The sequence below is a fragment of the Anolis carolinensis genome, chromosome 2 (assembly GCF_035594765.1).
Source record: "Anolis carolinensis isolate JA03-04 chromosome 2, rAnoCar3.1.pri, whole genome shotgun sequence".
NCBI classification, from domain to species: domain Eukaryota; kingdom Metazoa; phylum Chordata; class Lepidosauria; order Squamata; family Dactyloidae; genus Anolis; species Anolis carolinensis.
The window spans coordinates 75,123,532-75,144,756 of NC_085842.1; the positions used below are offsets into that span (position 1 = coordinate 75,123,532).

General features: G+C 42.1%; 1 protein-coding gene across 5 annotated transcripts in view; it reads right to left on the minus strand.

The window, feature by feature from the left end:
• Nucleotides 1-21,225, minus strand: part of atg7 (autophagy related 7) — a 198,384-nt gene that overhangs the window by 134,169 nt on the left and 42,990 nt on the right. For all 5 annotated transcript variants that reach the window (XM_062969991.1, XM_062969990.1, XM_062969989.1 and 2 more), the window contains exons 12-16: nucleotides 18,658-18,852; nucleotides 17,940-18,143; nucleotides 17,432-17,547; nucleotides 13,464-13,539; nucleotides 7,979-8,059 (exon numbers count right to left, since the gene is read on the minus strand). In XM_062969991.1, the coding sequence (XP_062826061.1) occupies nucleotides 7,979-8,059; nucleotides 13,464-13,539; nucleotides 17,432-17,547; nucleotides 17,940-18,143; nucleotides 18,658-18,852 (672 nt within the window). The remainder of the gene's footprint in view (nucleotides 1-7,978; nucleotides 8,060-13,463; nucleotides 13,540-17,431; nucleotides 17,548-17,939; nucleotides 18,144-18,657; nucleotides 18,853-21,225) is intronic.

Consider the following 21,225-nt stretch of genomic DNA (forward strand, 5'->3'; position numbering starts at 1 on the left):
AATTAACTTGACTATCTCATTGGCTAGTAGCAGGCCCACACTTTCCATTGAAATCCTAATAGGTTTATGTTGGTTAAAATTGTTTTCATTTTTAAATATTGTATTTGTATTGTTCTTTCGTTGTTGTTGTTGTTGTTGCACTACAAATAAGACATGTGCAGTATGCATAGGAATTTGTTTGTATTTTTTTTTCAAATGATAATTCGGCCCCTCAACAGTCTGAAGGATTGTGGACCGGCCCTCTGCTTTAAAAGTTTGGGGACCCCTGCTCTATGTTTTCATAAGCCTTCTCTTATTTCTTCTTACATCCTAAAATAGATTATTTAGTAAAAGGACACTGTAGTTTTTCTTGAGTAAAAATTGAATAGAAATGCCTACAATGAATCTCTTGACATGACGGAATTAATAGCTTTTATACATGAGCCAAATTATGAGTCAGATCTACTCAGCATTTGTACTGAGATATTTCAGTCAACTGACTGTTTCAACATGGCCTGAGTTACCTCACACAAAATGCTACAGAAAGATAAAAGTGTCAATCACCAACTATGAATGGGAACATATATCTGTAAATACATTCAGACTCGCCAAAAGCTGTTTTGTAAGCAGTATCACAAGTAGAACAAGATCAATGACAGAAGGCTTTTAACTAAGACATACAGCACTTATAAAGTCTATCTTATAAATCTATCAATATCAAAAATATCAAACTTCAGAGCAATAAGCCAAAAAAATTCCCAAAAAGTGTATTAAATGTATTAAATATTCTTATTTGCATAATGTATACTGGTTGGAAAGCATGTGCAGTTTGCCCCTCAATAAGGAAGAGGAGAAATGAGTGTGTGGCAGCTCCCTCTCTTAACAAATATGTGTCAATTTAGTAAAGGAAGGAATGGAAAGATAGGAGAGCAAAAGAAAAAAGGGGGAAATAGCAGATACCTGTGCAGGGATCATGGAAAGAACTTTATATTTCACTGATACTAAAACAAACATTTCCTTTGAAAACAATGTGCAATCAACCCAAGAGGGAAGAGTAAATAAGGACTACTCGACTGCTAGCATTCAACTGGGTCAATTCACTGTAATCACAGGAGTCAAAAGTGGGGGGATTCTCTCAGTACTAGAGTGAAGGCTTGAGATGGTGATGTTGGAGCTTCTGGAGTGATGGTTTCTTTCATGCTATTCCAGCAACAACCAAAAATTTAATTTAAAGTTTTTGAGGTTTTTTTAATTCAAGGCAATAAATGTAAAATGGTGGATCCAATCTTGTTGACTAGTATTTTATTTGTGCTCTTTTAGCATGCAAGATTAGTTTATTTGGCAATCCAACACCAAAACAAGAAATCTATCTAAGATGACATTGTAAAACAAGGCTTATTCAGGAAGACATTACTGAGTACTGAGTGGAAATTATCACCTGAAAATAGGAGAAAACTTTCCTTGAACTACAATAATATAATTAACCTCTCTCCGTCCCACTGAAATAATGTCACGACCCAGGCTACAGAGCACCAATAACCATACGCAGAGGCCAGATTCTATCTAATATCTTTATTAAGGAAATATATAAAGTTAGTAAAAGCAAATGTAAAAGTTAGTCCAGAAGCAGACCTTTCAGGAAAGGTCAAAATTAGTCCAAAGAAACAATGTCCAATATGAAATATTAAGGTCCAAAGTTGTAATCCAATAACCGAAACACTCACTTTGCCAGGCAAAGTGAGGGGAGATGACAAGGTCCTTTAGTCCATGAACTTGAGCAAGGCTAGGAAATAACTTGATACTTGAAACAAGGCTTGAAACGTGGAACAAGGTAACGAGGAACAAGAACAAGGTCCGTGGAATAACTTGGTAAAATCCGTGAAACAAGGCAAGGGTTAGTCCTGGGAAACAAGGCAAGATCCGTAGGTAAACAAAGGCTGGGAAACAGGAGCGAAGGCTGGAAACAAGGCAAGGCTTGAGCAGGAACGAGGCTTGAATCGGAGCGCGCTGTCCAGACACAACTCGCTCCGGAGGCTGACGAATTGACTCCGCGAAGTTACTACGCGGGTAAAACACCTATATAGAGTCTAACTTTCCCGCCGGAGCAGTTCTCTGGGAACCAGAAACGAAAGCTAAACTCTGAGACCAGATGTCTGACTCCTTAAAGATTCTCACGAAAAGCAGACTTAATTGGGTACATTCTTAGCTGCTATCCTCGCACTCCTACGCGAAGCTGCTTCCAAACCCCTCTGTTGTTTACAAAACTCATGGCGAGAGAACACGGGAGATGTAGGCTCAGGGTTTGTTTGACATACTTCTGGGACACAACTTTCTTGCAGGTGCAAGGTTCCCAGATCTGCCTGGGAAAGATCTGGCTGAGAAGATTCCAGTTCTGACTGGGAAGGTAAAAAACCCAAGTTTTCTTCTTCATCAGGCATCACAATGTCATGAGCAGGACTACAAGGCCCATGAGTCATCACACTATCCCCCTCCTCAAGGCCCCTCCCAAACTGGGACTCTCTCCCCGAGGCGCGAGGTCGTGGCTTGGCGGGATAGGTCTGATGAAAGCGACGGGTTAGATCAGGAGCATGGACTGTGGAGGCGTCTTCCCAAGAGCGTTCCTCAGGGCCAAAACCCACCCAGTCAATGAGATATTGCAGGCGGCGGCGGTGAAAGCGAGAATCTAAAATGTCCTGAACCTCGAACTCGTCCTCCCCATCCACCAAAATAGGGACGGGGGCCGGCCGGTCTACATCTGGCCGCACACCATCTGCCGGAAGGAGCAGGGAGCGGTGAAACACTGGGTGAATGCGCATTGAACGTGGAAGTTGGAGTTTGAAAGTCACGGGGTTTAATTGCGCCACCACTGGATAGGGGCCAATGAAACGGGCATCTAACTTCCGGCAAGGGCGGTGGGAGGGCAAAAAGCGAGTGGACAGAAAAACCCGATCTCCTACCTTGATTTCGGGGCCCGGCTGGCGATGTTTGTCCGCGTGACGTTTATAGTCCTCCTTGGCTTGTTCCAGTTGCTGGAGCAAAAGTTGTTGCACCGCTGTGAGTTCCTGCAGCCAATCTTCTGCTGCGGGAACTTCTGAAGTTTCAATGACAGGGGGAAAGAAACGTGGATGGAAGCCGTAGTTTGCAAAGAACGGCGTTTCTTTTGTAGAAGCCTGGACTCCATTGTTGTAGGCAAATTCCGACAGTGGTAACAGAGAAGCCCAATTGTCCTGTTGGTAGTTTACATAACAGCGAAGGTACTGTTCCAAAGTGGCATTGGTGCGCTCCGTTTGCCCATCCGTTTGGGGATGATGAGCTGAAGATAAACGAGAGTCTATGCCCAATAGTTTTTGTAGTGCCTTCCAGAAACGAGAGGTGAATTGGGATCCACGGTCTGTGACCAAACTCTTGGGCAATCCATGTAGTCTGAAAACATGTTGGAGGAATAAATCTGCAGTCTCTTGGGCCGTGGGAAGACCTTCACAGGGAATGAAATGGGCTAACTTGGTGAAAAGGTCCACCACCACTAGGATCGTGGTGAATCCACAGGAAGGTGGTAAGTCAGTGATAAAATCCGCAGAAATTATTTCCCATGGGCGAGATGGGTTAGGAAGGGGGTGTAGAAGCCCTGAGGGCTTCTCCCTTCTTATCTTGGAGCGCTGGCATACTGGGCAGGTGTTAACATATTTTTCCACATCCTTGCGGATCTTGGGCCACCAGAAATCTCTTAGGATCAAATGCATGGTTTTAAATAGTCCGAAATGCCCTGCTGGTTTGCAGTCATGACACAGTCGAAGTACTTTTTCCCTGCCCGGTCCGGGTGGGATATAAACATGATTTCTATAGCAAAGCAGCCCATCTTTAAGCGAAAAGGGAAAGTGCAGACCTTGACGAAGTTGGTCCTGCGCCCAGGCATCTGCTTGCTGACTAGCCCTGATTTCTTGAGCACAGATGGGCCCTGGATTAGGGGGAGTTGAATCAATGGGAGTGGATTTGGTGTTCCCCACTGTGAGCGTGGCAAAGTTCTCGGGTTGTAGTAGTTGGGATTCAAAGGTCTCCTTGCGTCCTGCAGCGTATTCCGGTTTACGTGACAGGGCGTCTGCTTGCTTGGTTTGGGCTGGGGTCACATAATGAATCTGGAAGTTGAAACGTTCAAAGAATAAAGCCCAACGTTGCTGCCTTTGATTTAGCTTGCGGGCAGTTCTTAGATGTTCTAGATTTCGATGATCAGTGTGGACTTCAATGGGAAATTTGGCCCCTTCTAGCCAATGTCTCCAAGTTTCAAAAGCTGCCTTTATGGCTAATAGTTCTTTTTCCCAAATGGTATAGTTCCTCTCTGGTGCGGTTAGTTGACGAGAATAATAAGCACAAGGATGAAGGTGATCTCCCACCGGTTGTAGGAGCACAGCCCCAATTGCCACATCAGAGGCATCCGCTTGCACCACAAAAAGGGTTTCAGGATCTGGATGCTGAAGGATTGGCTGGGATGTGAATAATTTCTTTAGTTGCTGGAACCCTTTCTCTGCTTGATCAGTCCAGCGGAAGGGCCGTTTTCCACGGATGCAGCTAGTGATTGGGTCAGACCAGCGGGCAAAATCTGGAATGAACTTGCGGTAGTAGTTCGCGAACCCCAAGAATCGCTGCACCTCCTTCTTGTTAGTTGGCGCCCGCCATTCCAATACTGCTGAAACCTTGGCTGGATCCATGGAGAGCCCTAGAGGCGAGATACGGTATCCAAGGAAATCTACCTCTTGTAGATCAAAAGCGCATTTTTCCAGCTTGGCGTAAAGTCCATGATCCCGCAATCGTTGTAACACCATTTTGACGTGGTTCTCATGTTCTGATTGTGATCTAGAAAACACCAAAAAATCGTCCAGGTAGATTATCAAGAACCTATCTAGATAGTCCTGGAAAATGTCATTGACAAAATGCTGGAACGTTGCGGGAGCTCCGCATAATCCATAATTCATAACTCGGGACTCGAATAATCCGAATTTAGTCTGGAAGGCGGTCTTCCACTCGTCCCCTTCTCTGATGCGAACTAAGTTGTAAGCTCCCCGAAGATCCAGCTTGGTGTAAACCTTGGCTCCTCGAAGTCGGTCTAGTAGATCCGAGATTAAGGGCAGGGGATAGCTGTTCCGCTTGGTGATATTATTCAATGCTCTGTAGTCCACCACCAAGCGTAATTCCCCTGACTTCTTCTTCACAAACATCACTGGGGAGGCGGCTGGGGATTGAGAGGGTCTGATGAATCCCTTGCGAAGGTTTGTCTCTATGAATTCCCTGAGAGCTTCTTGCTCCGGTTCAGTCAGGGAGTAGAGATGCCCTCGCGGGATCGGGGCCCCCTCCACCAAGTCAATGGCACAGTCATAAGGTCTATGTGGGGGTAACCTTTCGGCTTCTTTTTCATTGAATACATCCCAATACTCGGAGTACTTCTTTGGCAAGGTGATAATGGGCTCGGTGTCTGTGGCATGGCAGACCTTGGCTACGAGGCAATGATTTTGGCAATACTTTGAAGCAAACTGCAGTTCTCTGTTGGACCAGGAGATGCTTGGGTCGTGAAGTGTCAGCCATGGAATCCCCAAAATCACAGGGAAATGGGGAACCTCAGTAACAAAGAAGGAAATCTCTTCCATATGTTCCCTTATCCACATCCTGGTGGGTTCCGACCACTGGCTTACGGGGCCCGTCTTGAGAGGGCGACCATCAATGGCTTGCACCACACGGGCATTCTTGAAGTCATGATATTGTAATCCCAGAGAGTCGGCATACTCTCTATCAATGAAATTGTTGGTAGCTCCTGAGTCTATCATGGCGTGGATCATGACGGGTCCCTTTTTTGCTGACCATAAGGTGACCACTAGAAGGAACAGGACCCCGGTTGGCGGCTCTTGAACGGGTTTCTTGACCGGGTTGGCGAGCCTCTCTACGCCCGGTCGTTGGCTTCCCCCGCCGGCTGTGTGCCAGCCGCCTCAGACGCCTTCGTCTCCGTGGAGGACGCCGCCGCAAGACGGGCGGCGGGCTTCCCTTTGGCTGGGCACTCTCTGGCGAAGTGGCCCCCATTCCCGCAATACCAGCAGAGATTTAGGCGTTGGCGGCGGGCCTTCTCGGCGGCATCTAATCTGGGACGCACATTGCCCAACTGCATCGGCACCTCCTCGCTCCCTCTGGGGTATGGGGATGGTGGTGGGGGTCTCCACACTGGACGCGGCTGAACGCTGGCGGGAGCGGGAGATTTCACCCCAGCTCTACCGCTCTGGCCTCGGACCCACTGTTTTCTGTTGGCAATCATGACTTCAGCCCGTAAACATTGATCGATGAGTGCTTCCAGCGTTTGGGGAGGATCCACCTTGGAGATTTCCTCCAGCATTTCAATGTTGAGACCCTCCCGAAATTGTCCTCTGAGGGCAACATCGTTCCAGCCGGTGTTGTGGGCCAGCACTCGGAACTCGGCTATGTACTGAGACATGGGTCTGTCTCCTTGGAAGAGGCGGCGGAGTTTGTGCCCGGCGGCCTCCAAATTGTCCTCGATTCCCCAGGTCGCCTTAAGGTGGTCCAAGAAATGTTGCGCTGACCTTAGATGTGGGGAGGCTTGGTCGAACAGAGCCGTCGCCCAGTTAGCCGCTGGCCCGTCTAGGAGACTGTAAATCCACGCCACCTTGATGTCTTCCTGGGGAAACTCGGCATCACGGGCCTCTAGATAAGCTTGGCATTGGCGACGGAAAACATGAACCTTAGAAGCTTCTCCAGTAAACTTGGTTGGCAACGCCATGGCCGGAAGACGGATTCCGCGTTCCTTCAAACCCTTTATTTCCCCATCCTGTGCATTGAGCTTATCACGGATTCGGTCCACCTCATCCTTGTCGATGGTGTAGGTAATCGGCTGGCCGCTCGGCCCAGGTACGGTTCCGGTAGACATTCTGGCCGAGGTTAATTGGTGCTTAGGGGGGCGCGGAGTCAAACTGTCACGACCCAGGCTACAGAGCACCAATAACCATACGCAGAGGCCAGATTCTATCTAATATCTTTATTAAGGAAATATATAAAGTTAGTAAAAGCAAATGTAAAAGTTAGTCCAGAAGCAGACCTTTCAGGAAAGGTCAAAATTAGTCCAAAGAAACAATGTCCAATATGAAATATTAAGGTCCAAAGTTGTAATCCAATAACCGAAACACTCACTTTGCCAGGCAAAGTGAGGGGAGATGACAAGGTCCTTTAGTCCATGAACTTGAGCAAGGCTAGGAAATAACTTGATACTTGAAACAAGGCTTGAAACGTGGAACAAGGTAACGAGGAACAAGAACAAGGTCCGTGGAATAACTTGGTAAAATCCGTGAAACAAGGCAAGGGTTAGTCCTGGGAAACAAGGCAAGATCCGTAGGTAAACAAAGGCTGGGAAACAGGAGCGAAGGCTGGAAACAAGGCAAGGCTTGAGCAGGAACGAGGCTTGAATCGGAGCGCGCTGTCCAGACACAACTCGCTCCGGAGGCTGACGAATTGACTCCGCGAAGTTACTACGCGGGTAAAACACCTATATAGAGTCTAACTTTCCCGCCGGAGCAGTTCTCTGGGAACCAGAAACGAAAGCTAAACTCTGAGACCAGATGTCTGACTCCTTAAAGATTCTCACGAAAAGCAGACTTAATTGGGTACATTCTTAGCTGCTATCCTCGCACTCCTACACGAAGCTGCTTCCAAACCCCTCTGTTGTTTACAAAACTCATGGCGAGAGAACACGGGAGATGTAGGCTCAGGGTTTGTTTGACATACTTCTGGGACACAACTTTCTTGCAGGTGCAAGGTTCCCAGATCTGCCTGGGAAAGATCTGGCTGAGAAGATTCCAGTTCTGACTGGGAAGGTAAAAAACCCAAGTTTTCTTCTTCATCAGGCATCACAATGTCATGAGCAGGACTACAAGGCCCATGAGTCATCACAAATAAATAGAAATACTAAAAGGAATTATGTGTGGCAATACACTTCACTGGCTCTTTTACTTACTTTGGGAGAACAGGCAGTGCACTTGTCGAAAGCCAGGCTGACAGGAAGGACATTGTCAAATCTTGATAAGAAGCCTCGAATCTGTAAAATAAAAAGATATTCAGCAATATTATGTTACCAATAATATTGCATTCCCTAAAGTTTGGAAAAGCATCCCATTGAAAAAAGAGCAGTCAGCATGTCTCCTCTCAGTGATAACAGCACATGGGCTTCAACAGACCTTTCTGCAGAAATGGAGTAGGTCACCTGTGCATTTTGGTTACAAGTATAATTATTAAATGGAGCCCCCATTGGCGCAGCAGATGAAACCACTGAGCTGCTGAACTTGCTGACCAAAATGTCGGTGGTTCAAATCCGGGGAGTGGGGTGAGCTCCCATTGTTAGTCTCAGCTTCTGCCAATCTAGCAGTTTGAAAACATGCAAATGTGAGTAGATAATAGGTACTGCTCCGGCAGGAAGGTAATGGTGCTCCATGCAGTCATGCTGGCCACATTACCTTGGAGGTGTCTACGGACAGTGCCAGCTCTTCAGCTTAGATGGAGATGAACACCAACCCCCAGAGTCGGACACGACTAAACTTAATGTCAGGGGAAAACCTTAACCTTTATTATTATTAATATACACTATTACAGGCTGAGCATATCTTATCTGGAATTCCAAAATGCAAAATACTTCAATATCCAAAAATTTCCACATGGATATTGAAATATTGACATTTTTGCTTTCTGATATATCAATGAATACAAAGCTTGTTTAATACACAAATTATAGCATAAATTATCTTAAGCCTATAAGATCTATATGAAAGATAAAGGAATTTCATGTTCAGTCTTGGGTCATATCGTAAAGATGCCTCATTATCCAAAAAATCCAAAACATTTCCAAAACCCAAGACACTTTCAGACCCTAGCATTTCTGATAGGGGATAGTCAACATGTGTTTGACAGGAAGACAGTGCCATCTGGAGTTGAAACGTAATGACTGCAACAAGTAAAAATCAAAAGGGGGGGGGGGACCAACTGAAGGCAGAATAAGGGGAAAGTGCTATTAAATATTCATGTTGTATAGCAAATAAGAATCATGTGAAAAGGATGCACACCTCTGTTGTCTAATATATTAAAGAAATGTTCTTATGTACATATGAGTTTACAGACTTCCTACTTTGATAAGCCCTGGGCGGGATAAAGGTAAGCTGATAGTATGGGCCAATAAAGCAATTCCCTTTTTTAGTATTTCCCTTTCATTGTGAACTGACAGAACAGCAGTATCACTAATGTAACAACTCTGTTGTGTTTGGTTTCTTAAGTACAACTCATTTTTGTTTTGTTATATAAGTTTCTGTAGAACTATTAATCCACAATTCAAAAAAGATATTGACAAATGGGAATACAGTAGAGTCTCGCTTATCCAACGTAAACGGGTTGGCAGAACATTGGATAAGCGAATATGTTGGATAATAAGGAGAGATTAAGGAAAAGCCTATTAAACATCAAATTAGGTTATGATTTTACAAATTAAGCACCAAAACATCATGTTATACAACAAATTTGACAGAAAAAGTAGTTCAATACACAGTAATGCCATGTAGTAATTACTGTATTTACAAATTTAGCACCAAAATATTATGATATATTGAAAACATTGACTACAAAAATGCATTGGATAATCCAGAACGTTGGATAAGTGAGTCTTGGATAAGTGAGACTCTACTGTATGTCCAGCGGATGGCAACCAAAATGATAAAGGGCCTGGGAAACATGCCCTAAAGGGAGTGCATCAGGCCACTGGATTTAGCCTGGAGAAGAGATTAAGAAGAGACATGTTAACCATCTTCAAATATTTGAGGGGATGTCTTACTGAAGATAGAGTGAGCTTATTTTCTGTAGCTTGCAACCAGGGCTGCATCTACACTGCAAAATGAATGCATTTTGAGACCACTTTAATTACCATGGCTCAATGCTATGGAGTCCTGGTACTTGTAATTTCGTGAGGCTCCAGCACTCTTTGGCAGAGAAACTACAACTCCTATAATTCCACAGCATTGAGCCATGGCAGGTAGGTGGTGTCAAAATGCATTCATTCTACAGTGTAGATGCATCCTATTTTATTTATTTATTTTATTTAGGAGATTTCTATGCCACCTTTCTCCAGGTGGACTCAAGGCAGCTCACATCATCTTAAAATATACATCAAAAACCAAAGCTAAAAACAAAGTATAAAAGTTCCAAAAATGCTCCTAGGACACAGAACAATGGATACGAACTATAGAGAGTTTCCACCTAAACATTAGAAAGCACTTCCTGATTGTTAAAATTGTTTGACAGTGGAATACATGGCCTTGGCCTTTTTAACAGTGAATTAATGGCCATCTTAGGGAATGCCTTGATTGTTTCTTCATCCATATTGCACTCACAAAGAGAGCTTCCTGCTCATGGGGGAAATGAGTCCTATCTGGTTCAAGTCTGTTTTCATGCTCTGCAGTGAGAAAGATACTAGTGCTTTATTAGAAAAAACAAAACAAAACAGTATTTCCATGTAATGTGAGGGTGACCAAGAGGAGGTTCTCTGCTGCTCAGCTGTAATCTTAGCAGTATGAACAGAGAGAAATAACAGGGAAAGAAAATTCACCTCTACGTATTTGCTGAGTTGAGACTGTAGCTCTGTAATGAGAGGGAAAGGGCCATGGAGAGGAGTGAAACCCCCGGAGCAGAGCAGCAAGTTGGAAGGAGACACTGCAGACCACATGGAGACCAAGTTCACCATCCACATTATAAAGCAAACACTATGAGCCAGGAATAGTTGGCTCAACCTGGCCTCGACACATTGAAGAAAATCAAGCCTTGTGCAACTGAACAATTATTGCACTTAAAAACCACTTTAGTTGCCACAGCTACAATCCATGGAATTTTGGGATTTAAAGGCCCTAGATCTCGTTTGGCATAGAATATTCTATAGGATGCAGTCAACGCAACTGAATTAGTACTGTAATTGTGTAGTGTGCAAGAGACGCAAAATAGGTATGATGGTAAGAAAATGCTAATCCCATTTAAACACTACTCCCTAAACTAAAACTACTGGAACAATCCATCTGCAGAAAATCCAGAGTATGCTCTTCTAGAAAGAAATCCCATTTAGATCAATGGGGATTGCTTTTTACTAACTGTGCAGAATATTCCAGCTTTATGACAGAAACAATTTACAAGTCATGAATATATATATGCAGTCTGCTTGTGCTTCTAGAAGTCCCGCTGTTCTTCTCCTGCTCCCTTCAGGAACTGCAACAGCAGGCATTTTAAGGCGCAGGTGCCTGCTACAATATATACAGAGAATTCAATAGAATCACACAAGAAGAAAGGCTCAAAAATTAAAATACAAATCACTTCTATAGCAGAGGAAAACAAATACAAATATTTCATTCAATAAACCTCTATGCATTTGTACCTAACCTGACCCTGAAACTTGTTGAGCCTTCAGATACTGAGAAGACTCGTCCACTGCAAGAGGTCCTTAAAAACACAAAGAAAATAAAACTATGGGCTTGGATAAGGCAGGAGAGAACTGGAGTGCAAGAGAAATGGAGCTGATTAGCTGTGGGCACCAGTTATATTTCCCCTAATTAAAAAGAGCAAGAAAAACAAAACATTCTGGACCAAAAGGATCACTCTCTCTTAATTCTGAAGGGATATGCTATCTGCAAATAGAACTGGGATAGAATTACATATTCTTAGGCAGCAGGAAGCCATTTGTTGGTACAAAGGAGAAAGAAAAACATCCTGACCATACAGGATGACATTTTATAATTTTATTGAACATTATTGTGCAAGTGACTCTTGCAACAAAAACTGACAAGATTATTCATCCCTCTGTGCAATGTGTATTTTATGAGAAGAAAATTGGTCTGACTTATCTCAATCAATTTCCTTGTTGAAAGAGTAAAAGGTTATGTCCCTAAGTTCTTCTTTCACTGAATGCTCAATCGCTTAACAGGGACTGGATTCACAAGGAGTTGGGAGAGTAGAACCCCAAGTAACTAAAGCCAACCTCAAGTCTTATGAGAAAGCACTAGTTTACTTATGGGATTTTTTTGTGTGTATCAGGAGTGACTTGAGAAACTGCAAGTTGCTTCTGGTGTCAGAGAATTGGCCGTCTGCAATGATGTTGCCCAGGGGACACCTGGATGTTTTGATGTTTTACCATCCTTGTGGGAGGCTTCTCTCATGTTCCTGTATGGGTATGAGCTGGAGCTGACAAAGGGAGCTCTTTCTCGCTCTTCCCAGATTCGAACTGGCAACCTTCAGGTCAGCAACCCAACCTTCAGGTCAGCAGTCCTGCCGGCACAAAGATTTAATCCACTGCGCCACCAGGGGCTCCTACATATGGGATAAGCAGTGCATTATTAATGCAATGGGTTAGAACCAAAGAACAGAGAGGCAGAAGAGTAGCATCACTCAGCAAATAGTTGTGTGGGGTTTGTGCTAGCCTGAATTTGGACACAGCATGCATGACTGTGCAAGAACATATCTAGACACTTTGGACAAGAGCTTCTGCAAGAGAATGTGCAACATATGGCACACACAAAAAGCACAAAACGGGGCTTCCTTTTCGCGCACAAGATATGTGTCAAGTCAGAAAAAGAATGCTCAAAAGGCTTTCTACTCACAGAAGGACCAAATCCAAAACTGACTTTTGCAATCAGAACTGAATCTAAACTATAATCAGTGAATGGGGTATTCATTCATCAATTTGAATTTTCAGTTTGTTACTGCTGAACAGTTTTTCTATTGAAAATTTATATAGATAATCAATGCACATCAATAATCTCCTATTCAATATCGAGAGTATCATTTTAAGTGTCTGTATCACAGGAAGGTTATTATGGTCACATCTGCATGTACTGTACATTTCAATATTAAATCCTGTCTAGGAAACCAGGACATGTACAGGCAGTGTGCAGGTGCATAAAGCCCTTTTGCTCCAAATTTACTCTTCCCTTGGTATCAGTGCAAAGAAATGTTAGGAAGAATCCATCTCATATGAAATTAATGGGAAACTGTGGTTAGGTTCTGCCAAACAAGCTGGATTTTGTTCCAAACTTGTCTGCAAGTCCCTCTTCCCAGTCGGCATGGATTAAGAAACTTATGTTTAAGCACCCTGGTGTTTTTCCACCCATGCAAAGGGAAGAATGAAGTAGGAGGATGGGGTTTCTGATTAAGCCAGAATTTCAAATCTAGAATAACAGAAGAATCATGTCAAAAAGACATCTCTCTTCATAGCTATGCCATTTAAACCAATCTCAATTTGTCTCCGCTTCAATTCATAAAATCAGTAGTAAGTAACACAGAGAATAATCCTTAAGTGAAATTGTATCTGTTTCTGAGGAGATGACATTTCAATATTAAAGTATGCATATCCTGTATTACTACTTATCTACCTATTGATCATGTAAGGATATAGTAATACAGCTACTTCTGTCTGATTTACTAACCTGGTGAGGCACAAGCCCAAGTGAGGTGGGAGGTTCATTCATTCTGTCATCACTACTACTTGCAACAGCATAGCCCCTAACAAAACATATGAAAAGGAAAAGGTTAAGCAGGGATAACAGTCTACTCTGAAAAACTTGAAATTTAACCCAAAAGTGAAAAATGATCTAGTTAATAACTTTTGCATGAATGAAATTTAGAACGAGATCCTCTAAATCACTGTCATTCAAAGGAAAAGTATTTGGATCAAGCACAAGCCATTGGCTGATGGTCCCTAGTGAATTTCCAGGATAAAAGGAACTAACAGTGCTCAATGAGAGCAATATGTTATCAGTTCTTGGCACACTAGAAAAAAAAATTATGTATGGGAAGGTTGCCTGAGGAGCACTGCTCTACATCTCTATTCAGATTTATACCAGGGACTTGATTTTGGATCATACAAAGAGAAAACCAGGGAGGTAAGATTAACATCTGCTTTAAGAGATGTCTCTAGACTTAGTCATACTTAGAACTTAACTCTCCATAAAATGGATACTTATGACATTAGTCATAAGTAACTGAAGATTCATTAATGAATTGTCAAGGAACATGACAAAGTTTGAATCCAATTCTAGAGTTTAAGAGGAAAGAAAACCTTCAGGAATTTAATGTTTAATGCTAATTCAATAATCCGACACAGGGGATCAATCAATTTGATTCCTTTAAACATTTCTGAAATTCTGTGGATTTCTTTCAAATCGGTCAGCAATATAGATGTCTTAAATAGCTACACTGGATTTAACATAATAGAAGCAACTCTACACACACAAAACAATGCAATTTTAAACTGAGTTCTGGAGTGTTTTTTCTTGAAGTTAAGTTAATCAGATTTAATCTTAGGCAGCTGCAATTGTTGGAAGAAGAGTTTCTTTCCCTCTCCTTTCCAGTCCACAGTTTTCCCCAACTATTATTACACAAGAGTCTGCAGAGGTAGCAGCTAAACCATCACCACTCCATTCTCCTAAGCAGCATGTCTTTTTGCTCCCTTTTCTCCACAGTTGCCTTGCTTTTCTTTCTTTTTAAAAAACTCTCCACTTTCTTGCCTTAATTAATTCCCCATTCCTCTTCCTTCACCCCTCATATTGGGATTGGTGCAATGTTCAAAATGTTTTTTAAAAGTTTTATGAGGCTTTAATATGCTTAACATGTCTTAATGGTTTTTATTCGTATTTATACATTATTGATTTTTAGTTAATGTATTGCTTTTTTCTTATGTATAATGTGGCATTGAATTTTGCCAAGTTGTAAGCTGCTCTGACTCCCCTTAGGGGTGAGATAGGGTGGGATAGAAATATAGCAAATAAATAAATAAATATTACTTGATTATTTTGTGTTCTTTCTCTTGAGCCATCCCTTCCTTCCCACTTGGCTCACTTTCTTCCTTCTCCTCCTTCACCTTGGTTCCCTTTCCTTTCAAGATCTCTTAGTACCAACTAAGCTTTTGCCATTCTACTCAGAGAAGGGCATGAAACCTTTTTTGATAAAAATTAATACCATGCTTTAACTTTTATTTAAACAAACAAACAAACAAGAGGAATCTTCTCTTTTTCAAATGCCTGGGAAGGAAAATGGCAATGACAGTAGCTGGCTCTTTATGCCGCTACCTGCTCTCTCCAGAATTACTCTCAGATTATCCACAGATCGTATCAAAATGCATAATTTGGTTCCCAAGCCTGCCTTCAATCTGTGCTGCTGCTCAGTCGTTTAGTTGTCTCTGACTCTTCGTGACCTCCTGGCCCAGTCCATGCCAGAGCTCCCTGTCGGCCGTCACCGCCCCCAGTTCCTTCAAGGTCAAGCCAGTCACTTCAAGGATACCATCCATCCATCTTGCCCTTGGTCGGCCTCTCTTCCTTTTTCCTTCCATTTTCCCCAGCATCGTGATCTTTTCCAAGCTTTCCTGTCTCCTCATGATGTGGCCAAAATACTTCAGCTTTGCTTCTAATATCCTTCCCTCCAGTGAGCAGCTGGGCATTATTTCCTGGAGTATGGACTGGTTGGATCTTCTTGCAGTCCAAAGCACTCTCAAAATTTTCCTCCAACACCACAGTTCAAAAGCATCTATATTCCTTCGCTCAGCCTTCCTTATGGTCCAGCTCTCGCATCCATAGGTTACTATGGGGAATACCATTGCTTTGACTATGCGGACCTTCGTTGCCAGTGTGATGACTCTGCTCTTCACTATTTCGTCAAGGTTGGCCATTGCTCTCCTCCCAAGAAGTAAATGTCTTCTGATTTCCTGGCTGCAGTCTGCATCTGCAGTGATCTTCGCACCTAGAAATATAAAATCTGTCACTGCCTCCACGTTTTCTCCCTTTATTTGCCAGTTATCAATAGGTGTAGTTGCCATGATCTTGGTTTTCTTGATGTTTAACTGCAACCCAGTTTTTGCACTTTCTTCTTTCACCTTGGTGATAAGGCTCCTCAGCTCCTCCTCACTTTCGGCCATCAGAGTGGTATCATCTGCATACCTAAGGTTGTTAATGTTTCTTCCAGCAATTTAAACTCCAGCCTTGGATTCCTCAAGCCCTGCATGTCGCATGATGTGTTCTGCATACAAGTTGAATAGGTAGGGTGAAAGTATGCAGCCCTGCCGCACTCCTTTCCCAATCTTGAACCAGTCTGTTGTTCCGTGATCTGTTCTTACAGTGGCTACTTGGTCTTTATACAGATTTCTCAGGAGACAGACAAGGTGACTTGGTATCCCCATACCACCAAGAACATGCCATAGTTTATTATGATCCACACAGTCGAAGGCTTTAGAATAGTCAATAAAGTAGAAGTAGATGTTTTTCTGAAACTCCCTGGCTTCCTCCATTATCCAGCGGATATTGGCAATTTGGTCTCTCGTTCCTCTGCCTTTTCTGAACTCAGCTTGGACATCTGGCAACTCTCGCTCCATGTATTTCTGGAGTCTGCCTTGCAGGATCTTGAGCATTACCTTACTGGCATGGGAAATAAGTGCCACTGTACGGAAGTTTGAGCATTCTTTAGCGTTTCCCTTTTTTGGTATGGGGATATAAATTGATTTTTTCCAATCTGATGGCCAATCTTGCGTTTTCCATATTTGCTGGCATATGGCATGCATCACCTTGACAGCATCACCTTCCAAGATTTTAAACAGGTCAGCTGGGATCCCGTCATCTCCTGCTGCCTTGTTGTTAGCAATGCTTCTTAAGGCCCATTCAACCTCACTCCTCAGGATGTCTGGTTCTAATTCACTCACCACACCGTCAAAGCTATCCTCTATGTTATTATCCTTCCTATACAGATCTTCTGTATATTCTCGCCACCTATTCTTGATCTCTTCAGCTTCTGTTAGGTCCCTGCCATCTTTGTTTTTGATCAAACCCATTTTTGTCTGAAATTTGCCTCCGATGTTTCTGATTTTCTGGAAGAGATCTCTTGTCCTTCCTATCCTATGGTATTCTTCCACTTCCATGCATTGCTTGTTCAAAAATAGTTTCTTGTCTCTTCTGGCTAGCCTCTGGAATTGTGTATTTAATTGGGCGTATCTCCCCCTATCACTGTTTCCTTTCGCCTTCCTTCTTTCTTGGGCTACTTCCAGTGTCTCAACAGACAACCATCTTGCCTTCTTGGTTTTCTTTTTCTTTGGGACGTACTTTGTTGCTGCCTCCTGAACAAGGTTGTGGAATTCTGTCCATAGTTCTTCTGGGACTCTATTTATTAAATCTAGTCCCTGAAATCTATTCTTCACCTCCACTGCATATTCACTGGGAATATTTGTGAGATCTGTACATGATGCTAATTTCTACAAAAAACATAAGTTCTGTAATTCTGTATTCCTGCATGGTAAGGAGCTGAACTACATGGTTGTTAATTAATTTTTTTAAACAACTGCAAGAAAACAGACCAAGCTTAATCCATTTAAAAATGCAAAAACATTAACCCCTTTCCCATAATTATGACTTACCCTTCTGGGTGCTGTAAAATGGACACCATTAACTCTACAGCAAGTGCTCCGGCGGTCATAGCTAATCCTGGTCTACTCACTGTGCATTGCTGATCTAATGTTCGGTCCCTGGTGGACTACAAAGGAATGCAGTGGTCACAATGTTACACTTCCAAACCTTTTATTTTCTACCAATAATCTACAAACCATTTAAAACTCTCATTCAAAACAAGTGCAAAAAATCAATTCCTATACTGGCATTGATGGGACTGTAAGATTTATTTCCTTTTACAAACACAAATCTACTCAGCTTTATAAAGCAGAGGGTGGTAGCATATGGGGCTGCAGAGAAAAGTGAAAATCAATAAGGATTGCCCCCCCCCTTCTTGTTTGGTTGATGGCAGTTGATGGAATCTGGTTGAATTCTGCCCCCAAAGAACTGTCAGACTTCAGATAAGAGACTGCATTTTAAAAATCAAAAACAGTGAACACAACTCAATGAGCAACAATTGACATGAAGTTTACTTACATCTCCTGGTGCAACGACATCATTGCAGAAGTAACAACCAAGTTTGTAACCAGGAATATTTGAGAAGAGTGATGATCCCAAAAGATCAGTTGAGCCACAGGGATTGTTACAAGGAGAATCGCCCACCTCTTGATGCTTTGGTTTCTTTAATCCATGTCTCATTACAACAAATGTGTCAAACCCCAAAGCAGCATTGATGACCAGCTGGATAAAATATCATAAAGCACAGAGATAAATATTCATTATTAACATTTTATTCAATACTTATAGAGGCTTTATATCCTGCAGCAAAATTGATCAGGGCTATTTGCAATATTTCATTTCAAATTAAAACATTAAATGCAAAAATAAGGGTATGAAAAAGAGAAACAGCAGAAGCCCTGATCAAAATTCTGCTTTGACCCTATTCACATTATTCATGGCCAGATAAGGAATATAGAAATATGCATCTGGATGCTCTACTACAAATGCTAGTGAGAAATGCCATTTTAAAAATATTAAAACTTCTAAAACATCAGTAGTACTTAAATAAATGGCATCTCATTATTTATACTGAGTGGTTTCCTATGCTAGATGTAAAAGACAGTCCTTGCAATGACCTAACAATTGTTTTTGAACTTCACAGTATCACAGAATCATAGAGTTGGAAGAGACCTCATGGGCCATCCACTTCTATTAGAAAACTAATAGCATGGCGCTTGGAGAACATGCACTATACCTTTCTTTTACTGGCTGCAATAACAGCAGGAAGCCATCGACTTTCCCTGGTGTCCATTAACAAAAAGATGATATCATGGGCATCAATAAGCTCTTCCAGTTGTGCTACATCTTTGCAAGCCTGTTGCAATGTAACTTCAGAAAAATTCACTGGGTGACCTGGCATTGGGATACTCATATTAAACCCTTCAGCATTCTAAAAAGGCACAAGAGAGAGAGAGAGAGAGAGAGAGAGAGAGAGAGAGAGAGAGAGAGAGATTGAGATTGAGATTAAGAAGGAGAATCTTTCACACAGGATATCACTTAAGCCAAGTTAGGCAATTTCTGTGTTTTACTAATAAAGCTGTTTGTCATTTGATGTATTTGCAGTAATTACACCTTACATTGGAGGTTCTTTGCCAATCTGCAATGTTACCATAACTATTTTAATTAATATAACAAAATCAGACAAATATCTCTGATGCCTTTAGATATCAGTGGCGGTGACTTCAACATCATGCTGCATCTTCAAGTACAGAACCGATATAAAATAATCGCAAATCAATTGATTAGTTAAGCTAAAAGAACAGGTATCCAAAAGAACAGGTGTCACTCTAATAGAAAACAAAATGTTGTAGGGAAATGTAGATCCAATAAATATGAAATACATTATAAGACTGTCACTGCCATTTTCAAAGAATCCGAGGTAATGAACAGACGCTTTAGGAGTAGTTAATGCCAGTTAATAGCATGACAAAAAGGGATGTATTGATGTAAGCACTAATAGCTTTGCAAGGAGGGCAATTTCTCTTGACAGATTGGGTTACTGTCACTGATTCACACAGACTTTGCATCAAAGGCAAATCAGTATTCTTGTTGACAGAGTGAAACTTTGCGCAGTTAGAATTCTTGTACCAGCAAGTATAATTGCTGTACTGCAAAGATGGCACTACATTCGTGTCACCACAACACAACTGTCAAGCAAGCAAAAAGCATATCCCTCTATCGTTTGTCATCATTCGGAATGCTTGTGAAATTTCCCTCTTTTGTGGTAAGTTTCACACACCTCATCAAAGAACTTAGTGAATTTACTTCACCTAGACCTCAAACTCTATAACAACCCCGCCCCCTCGAAAAAACCCAAATTCCAGATAGGATCTGGACTTGTTATATTAACTGGAAGTGGAGAGTACATCATTTCCTGAGACCAAAGCTAATAAAGCACTTAGAGAAGCCCAGTTGCGCTGGGCACACAGAGAAAAATGACTGAGAAATTAGAGAAAACAGTATCAAACAAAAGAATGCTAAAGAAAATGGTGTGTTATTTTGCTTCTTAATTTCTCCCAACTGTGAAACAGAAAACTTTGTGTAGCTACTAAGCTTGCATTCACTATCAATGGAAAAATAGCATTATTTGTTAACAAAATGGTTAGAATAGAAACATGAGACTAACAAACACTGCTTTTCCTTATTATATGTCACTGTTGAATTACAGAGTATTTCAGAACACCCTAATTACACAATTTTAAATCTAGTATTTCAAGGACTATGTTTTCCAGTTGATGTTAACTGCTATCAAATCAACCTTGACTTGTGGTGACTCTACGAATGTGAGACCTCCAAGTCACCCTATCATCAACAGCACTGCTCACATCTTGGCTTTCTTGATTTAATGCGGTCTTCCTCTTTTTTGTTACTGTCTACTTTTCCTAGCATTATTGTCTCTTCTAATCAGTCATGCCTTCTCACGGTATATCCGAAAGGTGACAGTCTCAGTTTAATCATCGGTTTCTAGGGAGAGTTCAGACTTGATTTGCTCTAGGACTCATTTATTTGAAGTATTGTTGAAGGCTTTCATTTATTTAACTTTTTAAAGAGTTCACTGTATCTACAGAACCCTTCTCTAGCACCACATTTCGAATTACCGACCTCTCCTCATGGCTCAAGGAGGGTTACAGCAAAGTTAAAACACATACACATTGTAAAAATTCTATAAATACACATATTAAACAAATTTCTATAAAATATACATATTAAAACATCTATATATATATAAATGAGTAATGGTGTCCTCCCCTCCCACTAAACAACAAAAGTACAAGCCCCAGAACCTAGAAATTTGGCAGCACAATCCACTATCCTTGCCCCTAGGTTCCGACAACAAAAAGAAAAGAAAAATAAAGTCCTAATTAGAGGGTGTTGTATCCCAGCCACAGGCTGGCCACTTTCAAGGTGATGATACTGAAGGGGACTTTGGTTTTCAAGATGAAACCGAAGAGGATTCTGGTTTTGGGATTTTTCAGCAGTCTGAGGCTTCGGTCGGAGACATGCAGTTTCACTTTGAGCAGGATGACCTGCTGGCCCCAGAAGAGTCAGATAATGGTCAGGCTGACATTCTTCCCTTGAGAATTTATGAGGAGGAATCTGGAGTTTTGAGAAATAATGAGGAGGAAACTGGAAGCTTGGGAAATAATGAAGGAGGCGGGGCAACTGAAGACCAGGTGCAAGATAACAGTAGCCTTGAGTTGTCCAGGCAAGATAGTTTGTCATGGAGAGGTTCTGAGCTTCGCAGGAGTGACCGTTTGGCCCG